Raw genomic sequence first — 9,294 nt, forward strand, 5'->3', positions numbered from 1 at the left:
TAGCAACAATTTTGAGAGGTGAAAGAGCTGCGCTGCAGAGCAGGCAGATGCGCTGCTTGGATTCAGGTGTTTGAGTATTTGTTAAAACTTCAGAAAATCGAAGGTTGAATGCTCTCACACGTGTGGTTTCTATGTCCTCCTTGCATGGAGAACAGCATTCCTTTCAGTCTTTGGTTCAGTTTTCATTCTAAGATGCTTCTTTTCTGATGTCCAGTTTAAAAAAAGGTTGAATGCTCTCACACGTGTGGTTTCTGTGTCCTCCTTGCATGGAGAACAGCATTCCTTGCAGTCTTTGGTTCAGTTTTCATTCCAAGATGCTTCTTTTCTGATGTCCAGTTTAAAACCAGTGCTGCCATTTGAGGAGCTCTGTAAGCTACTGGTTTTATAACAGTGCTGAAATAAAGATGCCTCATATGGAAGCCAGCTCTGTCTTAAGACACAAATTCCACCCATCTTCCATGCTTATAGGAATTAAAATATTTGGCTTGAAAGATGATTTAGAGATTCTTGGTTTTTAACTCTAGAACTGTCGTTTTCCTTCAGATTTGTGCCTTTTTAGATTTAAATTTAAATAGCCTTGCTTAAACTGCTGCTAAAACTTGTTTGACCATCAGGCAGAGTTTCTCAGTGTTGTGTGTGCATTCCTTTTTTTCCTTAGGCTTTCCTTTTTATTCTTTCTTCTTTTAGGGGAGGATTTCCCCATGTGGATGGTCCCTATAAGTATTTGTACGAGTGATGACCCCACCCGTGCCAAAATGCAAATATTGATGGACAAACCAGAGCTCACCGTGGTTTTGAAAGACGTCAAACCAGACCAGTGGGTGAAGGTGAGTTGTCCTAAAGGAGAACATATTGCTGAAAATAAGTTTGATAGTCACTGTAATGTTCCCTGGCACTTAATTTTCCTCTTCTGTATTTTTTTTTAATGTCCCCTTGCAATCTTGTATTTCTTATGGAGGGGCCTCTCTGTGCTGCTATTGAATATTGGCTCCTCTCTGTAATGCTGGCTTAGTGTAGTCATTTGCCTTCCAAGAGTAGTCTAGACAATGTAAACTTGAACCTTTTAGGACTCTGAGCCCGGAAAAAACAGTGTGCAATTAGAGGCAGCTTTTGAGTTGAAATGTGGTGGCTTTTTTGGTATCCCATGGCAACCACAGTTTAGTTAAAGTCCATCCCAAGCAAAAATATTCCTGTTTATCTTTCATTAAGTGTGAAGGTTTTCTACTGGCTGTTGCCAGACAAGTACAAATCTGTGAGTGAAAAAATTCCCTCTTGACGTCTGCTACAGACACCAGTCAAAGTGAATTTAAACATTGAAAGACAGCAACTCACTGGGACTGTTGCTATAGGACCTACTGAGGTTGAAGAGTAATTGTTTCTAAGCTGGAGCTCTAATCTGAGAGGTGACTCCATGAAATAATATTTAGGGTTAGACTCTCTGAATATTAATCAAATCTCCCCATTTAATGAAGATGGACATTCCAGCTGTCAGGCCTGGAATGAATCACCATATCTATGAGTCCTCCCTGATAATAAAGAGGGGAATGAAATGAACAATTCTGAAAATGCCCTGTCGAAAGGAGGCTGAAGTTTGATATTTCTGCTTGAGACAACAACAGTCCAGCTCAGTCCAAGGTGAATTTGTCCAAATTGCAGGACAAATCCAGGACTGTCAGTCTGAGGTTTTTAGTTAGTGCCACAGTCCTGAGGACTGGTAATTGGACTGACCAAAATCACAGCAGCAGCAGAGGGGGTGACTTCCTGTTGAGCTCAGCAATGCTTTTGGTTAATGTCAGGTACTATTGTTCAACCACCCACAATATTTGACCATCTACACTAAAATGCTGGTAGGTAGCAGCCTGTAGCTAGTGTTCATTCAGGGTTACTGTCCATGACGTGCTGTTACACTGGGCAAAGGTGCTTTGTCTCCTTTCCTAACAAAAAGGTTCTATCAGAATTGAATGGAGCAGGTTGTGGGAGAGAGGTTACAAGAGATGAGATTTAACCACCTGCAGTCTCCTGCATTTTATCATCTTGGTGCATAACTACCCTTAGTTCAGTTAGGATTTACCCCTAGAAGAGAAGTTTCTCTTTTCTCCTTGCTCCTAGTTTTAACTCTGCTCCTGTGCCAGCTCTTTCTCCTCTTCTATACCTCATAGTGAGCATTTCTTCTTTGAATTCTTCCATCTTTATCCCTTACTTAGGATTAGCTTTTTCTTTTCATTGAAATTATAGTGACTGGCTTCTCTGCAATGCTTTGAGAAATTTCTAGTGATGCAAAAATTAAAAAGCATTTCCTTATTTGTTCCTTACTTTTAATTTTTTTTACTCTTTTTTGGTACTTTTCAGTTAAACCTTGGAACAGTTGGGTTTTACCGTACTCAGTATAGCCCTGACATGCTGGAGAGTTTAATACCAGCGATCAAAGACCTCTCCCTACCCCCTGTGGACAGGCTTGGCCTGCAGAATGATCTTTTCTCACTGGTAAGCAACCCTTTTGTTATTCTCTCTTAATAATGAGACCTACAGTAACTACAGAAATCAGTGTCTGAAGAGTCAGACTCCATTTCTGGAGGCAAAGTGCCTTTGAGATTACTGCATACATCTAGCTATTAATTAGCTTGACAAGTTCTAACTTGTATTATAAGATTTTAAACCCTATGGAAGCAGTCTGCCTGTAACTCCTGTTGCCCTGTTCTCTGTAGGGGTGTATTCTACGACAGTGTTTTTTATTGAGGTTTTTTGGTTTGTTTTGTTTTTAAATTGTTTGGAGAACTTGCTTTCTTTTAACTCATCAAAATAAGGATATTTTAATGATCCCCTCAACGACTTTATCAAATATTTTCAGCACTGTGTGCTGTGTTCAGTTGGGCTTATTATAACTGTCCTCTACTGGAGGAGGTGACTGTTGGGGGATTTTTACTGTTTAAAAGCAAGGGATTACCCCCAAAGCAGCTGTTGCCAGCTCTGAACTATTAGTTACTGTCCTCTGCATTTCACACTGTACTTTCTTATTCTTGCTAGTCAGCAAGTTTATGAAAACTTTAAAAAAATGTGGGTTTGATACCCTGCCTGTCTAGCTTCAACTCTTGTGACTCTTGTCATGGTTTAGTGGAAGGGGTTTGAAAGTGTAGCCTGAGTCATTTCCTGAATATTGCAAGGGTAATGGGACAAAAAAATTGAGGAAATAATACACGTAGGCACATTGTGTTAAGACTTCTATTTTGGTTTCAGTTATAATCATGTTTTTATCATAGCTGAATATAGCTTACATAATTAAAAATTGATTTTTCACCTCTTTTCCAGTACCATAAATTACTGGTCTGGTTCCAGATTAACAAAAATCTGAGCAATCTGGTTGGAGATACCTACTGTAGGTATTAGCAGCTGCACTAAGCATACAAGTGTTTGGATGATGCTGTGAAGCAGTTAATATAAAATTTTCCTGGCAGAGGTGGAATGGCAGTATTTCTTGTATTAATTCAAGGGAAACAGGAAGCAAAAATGACTTCTGCAGCTTTATGTTCTTAATTTAATGAAAAACAAAATTGGAATCTCTAAATCTTTACAGTTTTTAGTTAAAATAAGATTTTTGGTGGGTGTAGTATCTGGCTGAGAATAACTCTGGGGGTTTGCTTTTTCTTGCCAGCATTGCTGCAATTTTGTGAAGTCATTTAATCTCCTTGTCTGTTTCTTGTTTGCAAAATGTGCTATAATTATATAGCTGTTTCCTTAGTAAAGTGCTTACCTGTGTATAAAAAGCATTGTGTGCCACAAGCAGACAGAGAAGGTGCTTTGACTGGTGTTAACTCACCTTGGCAGAACCCCACAACACAGAAACCAGAGTTTATATGCAGGCTGTGCAAATTGAACAGGAAAGACTGTTAAAATAATGTGATGAGCTATTAAATGTCTTAATTCTGTTTGGAAGTAAGATTAATCTGTGTCTTTTCCTCTCCCAGGCCCGAGCTGGAATCATTAGCACTGTAGAGGTTCTAAAAGTCATGGAAGCTTTTGTGAATGAGCCCAATTATACTGTGTGGAGCGACCTCAGCTGTAACCTGGGGATTCTCTCAACTCTCTTGTCCCACACAGACTTCTATGAGGAAATCCAGGTGTTCGTGAAAGATGTCTTTTCACCAATAGGGGAGAGACTGGGATGGGACCCCAAACCTGGAGAGGGTAGGAAACTTACACTGTGAAATTCAATAGTGGTTTTGGAAAACACACATGTAAATAAGCCATCAATATTTTGGGAAAGGGGAGCAAAGGGAGGAAGAAGAGTCTGAAGTAGGCATTCAGTATTATTTATACTTGAAAACAGACAAACACAAAATCCCAGAACAACCCTCTGTTATCAGGCACAAGTTAAAATGGTAAAACTTTCCCCCACCTGGTCACTGACTGATAAAAATTCTCTGCTTTAACTTTGTATCTATTGGAGTACATGAAACTTATTAGACTACAAGGATGGAAAGCCATGTGCATGCATGTTTACTTGTCCTAGTCAGTCCTGTTGTAGATGCAAATAGTTAACATTACTGACTCAGCTCAGGTTCCAGCCCTAGCCTATTGTTGTGTTTGGGCTGGAATCACCTTTTCCTGACCTTCTTGCCTTAAAAACAAAATCAGTATGTTCTCCAGTTGGCACCAGGAGAGTGAGAAAAGGCCTAGTTTCTTTAGATATCCTCAAGCATGTGGAAGGATTGTTATACAGCTCTGCCCTCGTCACTTTAGATGGAAGAACATTTAATTGTGGCTCCAAATAATTTATTCTTTTTCCTTCTACTCACTCATCAGGTCACCTAGATGCCCTTCTGAGAGGTCTGGTCTTGGGCAAACTAGGAAAAGCTGGGCACAAGGCAACGTTAGAAGAAGCCAGACGTCGATTTAAGGACCATGTGGAAGGAAAACATATTCTGTCAGCTGATCTGAGGAGTCCTGTAGGTTACTCTAAATTTTGGTTCCCAAAAGACTGTCCCCACTCACTTAGCACTGTGTAAACTGAACTCCTGTATTTCCAAGAATAGGGAAGGTAGAGGAAACCAGTGTCAATGTCTGAGACCAACTGGTTTTGCAGAATTGGTGGGAGCTTGGATAAGTCCAGTTATGAAGAAAATTATACTGGAGAGCATGGTACAAACATCTCTGTGTTTCTAGAATCCAATAAACCTCCTCTGTCATGGCCAATACATTGGTCATAACTAACAAGCTCAGCTGTACCCACATTGACTGCCACAGAACAACTCTGGTCTCTAGATTGTGTTGCTTTTTGGGTTTTGAAGACTATTCCAAGTGCAGTGCTGAACCTGAGCTGACTTCAACTCATTTACATCCATCCATGACCAGGTTTAAAAGCACTATGGTGAACTTGCAGGGAGCGTGGAAGAGCTCTGCAGAGCACAAAGTCATAACTGTGGTGGATATGGATTGAGTGTGTGTGAAGTTACTAGCTAGCTGTGGTGTGGTACAAAGATTTCTTTTTCTGATGTTTTGCTGCAGCTGAAATTACCAAAATGATGCTGAGATTGAGGAAGAGGTAAAGGAGTTGATGAATCTTTAAAATCCAGTCTTAAAATATAGAAGGGATCAGTGCTGGTATCTTACAGATCTGTTCAGTTGTCTGAAATCTAACCCAAATATGTAGAAATTAATTGTTGCATTTCTAAGAGTGTGGTTTTTGAAGGACCTTCCTTGTTTATGCTCTATCTTAGGTATATGTAACTATTTTGAAGCATGGAGATAGTACTACTTTAGACACTATGCTGAAGGTGAGTGCACGCTCTGTCCTTAACACTGCCAGCTTATGCGATGAAAAGCTAAATATTCCACCCTCTGAGTTCCTCTAGGATGTAGTTTATCTGCACACAGGCTCAATCTGATGTTTTTTGGATGATGTGAACACTCAGGGCTTCGTGCTGGTGTCCCTTGGTCCCTGTGTAGTGTGCAATTGCCACCTAGTGGATTGTTGCATCTCATTTTTAGGATGATTTTTCATTGCTTGGAGGCACGGGTCCTACTTGACCTTCTATAAACAGTGGTGAAGATCAGTTTATTACTAACAGGATGTGGAATGAGGTCCATAATGTGGATAACTGCAGGATGATTGATGAACAAGTTCAATTTGGCACATATTAGGCTTGAAGACTAATCTAGCAGCTCTAGAGCACGCAGCACGCTCAGCAGCAGCGCTAGGTAAGAAGTTGGCGTTTAATACCGTGTGCTAATACTCTTCACTTTGGCTTTGAAGCTTCACAAGCAAGCAGACATGCAGGAGGAGAAGAACCGAATTGAACGAGTTCTTGGAGCCATCTCTCAACCAGAACTGATTCAAAAAGTTCTCACCTTTGCACTTTCAGTAAGTTATTGGAAAAGCTGCCCCTTCCCTTACCTGGTGAGAATGACAAGTGCGTTCAGAGCACTTGGTGACAGAGCACTGTGTGCATGTAATGAGCTAGAATAGGAGGAATAGTCTTAATGATTAAATCTTTGAGTTGTATTTTAAAGTTGGGGAGGGGGGGGGAAGCTATCATTGACAGATTCAGTGTAAAAATGCATAAAGCAAAGTCAGCATAAAAATATATAAAGCCAACACGCTGTATTTCTTGATCATTTGTCTACATTTTCATCCTCAGGAAGAGGTACGTCCCCAGGACACGGTATCTGTTATTGGTGGAGTAGCTGGAGGCAGCAAGCAGGGGAGGAAAGCTGCTTGGAAATTTGTAAGGGACAATTGGGAGGAACTTTATAATCGATACCAAGGTGGATTCTTAATATCCAGACTAATAAAGGTATGTGCAGCTGTGAGCAAAGTCCTGATCACATACACAACCAAAACTCAACTGTTATATTTGAAATGCTAAGTGCTTACCCTTGGTTAATACATTTTTTTCCCTTCAGCTAACAGTGGATGGATTTGCAAATGATAAAATGGCCGCAGAAGTTAAGGTAAGACATTTTAATTAAAGAGGTGATTAACTTCCTCTGTGACACACACTGTGTGCTCTAGGCTGTAAGAACCTGATGGGAGAGCCCTGAGTTTCTGTGTGGTTTTGTTTTTGAACCATGGCTCTGCCTCTATTTTGACTGTTGCCTAGTCCCCAAATTGCACTGCTTTAGGTGGAGTTATTTTATTGAAATGTCTTAAATTAGCATTTTCACAAAGTAATGTGCAACTTCTAGTGACTTCTGTTTCATTAGCTTCACTCCTTTAAACTTCTAGAAAATCCAGCACAGTTTGTGGCAGTGATTTTTGAGACTCCCCAAAAGAAAACCTGTAAAGATAATTAATTGTGGCAAAATTTGCAGTTGTTACAACTTCCCTAGTAACCTGAGGCTTCCATCAGCACTTTGATCCTCCCCACACTGATGTGGCACATTTGGGGAACTCCTGGGGGAATTAAGGTGGCAGAAATTGGCTCAATTCCATGCGATAGGTCCCCAAACGTGGTTGGTTGTGCTGTGTTCTCAGAGCAAGGCTTTGACACCAGGCAGGTTAATGTGTTTGCAGAGAGTCTGTCTTGAAGTTGGTGGCTCAAGGTGATGTGATTACTAGACTCGGGTATCCCCTCTGATTTGGGACTGTAGGTGCATTTTAAGAAATGTTTCTAGGTTTTATTATTTACTCTTTGCTCACACTTTTACAGGGACTCCTTCTTGGAAGAAGAAACTTTAAAATTTGGCCCTTAATTACTACTTTCCTGTTAGGAAAACGCTCAGGAGGAATTCTTATTTCAAAGATACGCTGAACCATGAGCTCTGTCTATCCTTTTTTATCACCTAGTGATCTCTTCTTAGAAAAGATTTAGTAGCTTAAGTGATTTTACAGAGAAATTTTGTACTATGGTTATTTTTTTTCTTGAAGAACACTTTCCAAAACATTTACCAGAACAATCATCCGTAACTAAATCATAACTACTTCCCAAGAGAACTTCCTGAGACACTATACCTAGCTTTTAGCTGGAGTATTTAATGTGTCTGAGTCTTGATGTCACCTTGTAGTGTAAACATCAGTGTGAGGTGATTTGCCAAGTACTGGGGAAAGCCTGTTTGTGTGGAGATGGGGGATGACTCCCGGCTGTGCCACCTTATTCTGCCCTTTAACCATTTGTAACTTGCAAAGCCTCAGCAGCCTCTGGGGCAGTTTCTCCAACTATTCACAAGGGATTGATCTTGTTGATTCTGGAGGAAGAAATGTGAGACTATTCAGCAAAACTCTTTGAGTGCTGCTGGTGCTGGGAGGTCGTTAGGCAGCTTGGAAAGAGGCCTGGGGAGAATGCTAAGAAATCTGATATGTAGATAAATGCTTTTGCAAAATGGCCTTAGGCTTCCGTTAGTGTCTTCTTCCAAGTAGCCAGAAATACACACTTGATGTGCTGCTTGTTTGTTGCCTCCTGATGAAGGGACTGTGAATTCATCTCTTCAAGTGCTGCTTGTCAGGGACAGCGAGGACAAGACAGGACAGGAGGCAGCGCTTGGGCCAGTTCGTGGAAACACTGCTGTGCTTTTCCCCTAGCAGAGAAATGGAGGCTTTTTGCTGTTCCTGCTCTATACTTGGAATTACAAGTCTTCCCATCTCAACAAACTTTTGCCAAGGTGGGAGCAGAGAGCATCAACTGTATAGTCAGACAAGGGACATAATTCACAACGGCATTTCTATAACCTTTGGTGACTTCAAAATATAATCCTTATCTATCCTTGTTTATACCCTTATGGATGGTTGTGTGCTTTTTACACAGGCCTTCTTTGAGAGTCACCCAGCTCCATCTGCAGAACGCACTGTCCAGCAGTGCTGTGAAAATATTCTGCTGAATGCAGCTTGGCTGAAACGAGACGCCGAGAACATCCACCAATATTTTCTGCAGCGCAAGGCCCCGCCAGCCATGGTGTGAATCTCTTGCATGCCACTGCTGCAGTCCTGCTGCCGCCTCATGGGGAGAGGGAGGACCTACCCAACAGCTGATTCATATGCCAAGAATTTGGAGTCTTTTTCTCAAACCAATGGGGATTGGACAATGAATGTAGTTAACTGGTTCCTGCTCACACTCCAGATTTAAATTCTATTAAAATTATCAGCAATTCAGCAAAAAAAAAAAAAAAACAAAAAAACCACAAAAAAAAAGAGAGAGAAAAAAAAATCTGTAAATATGATAGTAATAAAATAGAGCATAACAAAACTGTGAAACTTCCTCAAGCCTTGTCAGTGGTTAAAATATTTAACACCCCCCCTCCTGACACTCTTATTGACAGATGTTCTGTTTTTTTACACCCTCCCCCAGCCCTCCCCCCCCAAAA

General features: G+C 40.8%; 1 protein-coding gene across 1 annotated transcript in view; it reads left to right on the forward strand.

The window, feature by feature from the left end:
* Positions 1 to 8,891, forward strand: part of LOC104529648 (puromycin-sensitive aminopeptidase-like) — a gene marked incomplete at its 5' end in the record, with an annotated part of 8,990 nt that extends 99 nt beyond the window's left edge. The window contains 9 exons of the mRNA XM_010174007.1: positions 688 to 827; positions 2,350 to 2,484; positions 3,963 to 4,182; positions 4,801 to 4,943; positions 5,715 to 5,771; positions 6,251 to 6,358; positions 6,636 to 6,791; positions 6,901 to 6,948; positions 8,739 to 8,891. Of these exons, the coding sequence (XP_010172309.1) occupies positions 688 to 827; positions 2,350 to 2,484; positions 3,963 to 4,182; positions 4,801 to 4,943; positions 5,715 to 5,771; positions 6,251 to 6,358; positions 6,636 to 6,791; positions 6,901 to 6,948; positions 8,739 to 8,891 (1,160 nt within the window). The remainder of the gene's footprint in view (positions 1 to 687; positions 828 to 2,349; positions 2,485 to 3,962; positions 4,183 to 4,800; positions 4,944 to 5,714; positions 5,772 to 6,250; positions 6,359 to 6,635; positions 6,792 to 6,900; positions 6,949 to 8,738) is intronic.
* Between the last annotated feature and the right edge of the window lie 403 nt (positions 8,892 to 9,294).

Source organism: Antrostomus carolinensis, unplaced genomic scaffold (assembly GCF_000700745.2).
Source record: "Antrostomus carolinensis isolate BGI_N321 unplaced genomic scaffold, ASM70074v2 scaffold14358, whole genome shotgun sequence".
Taxonomy (NCBI): Eukaryota; Metazoa; Chordata; class Aves; order Caprimulgiformes; family Caprimulgidae; genus Antrostomus; species Antrostomus carolinensis.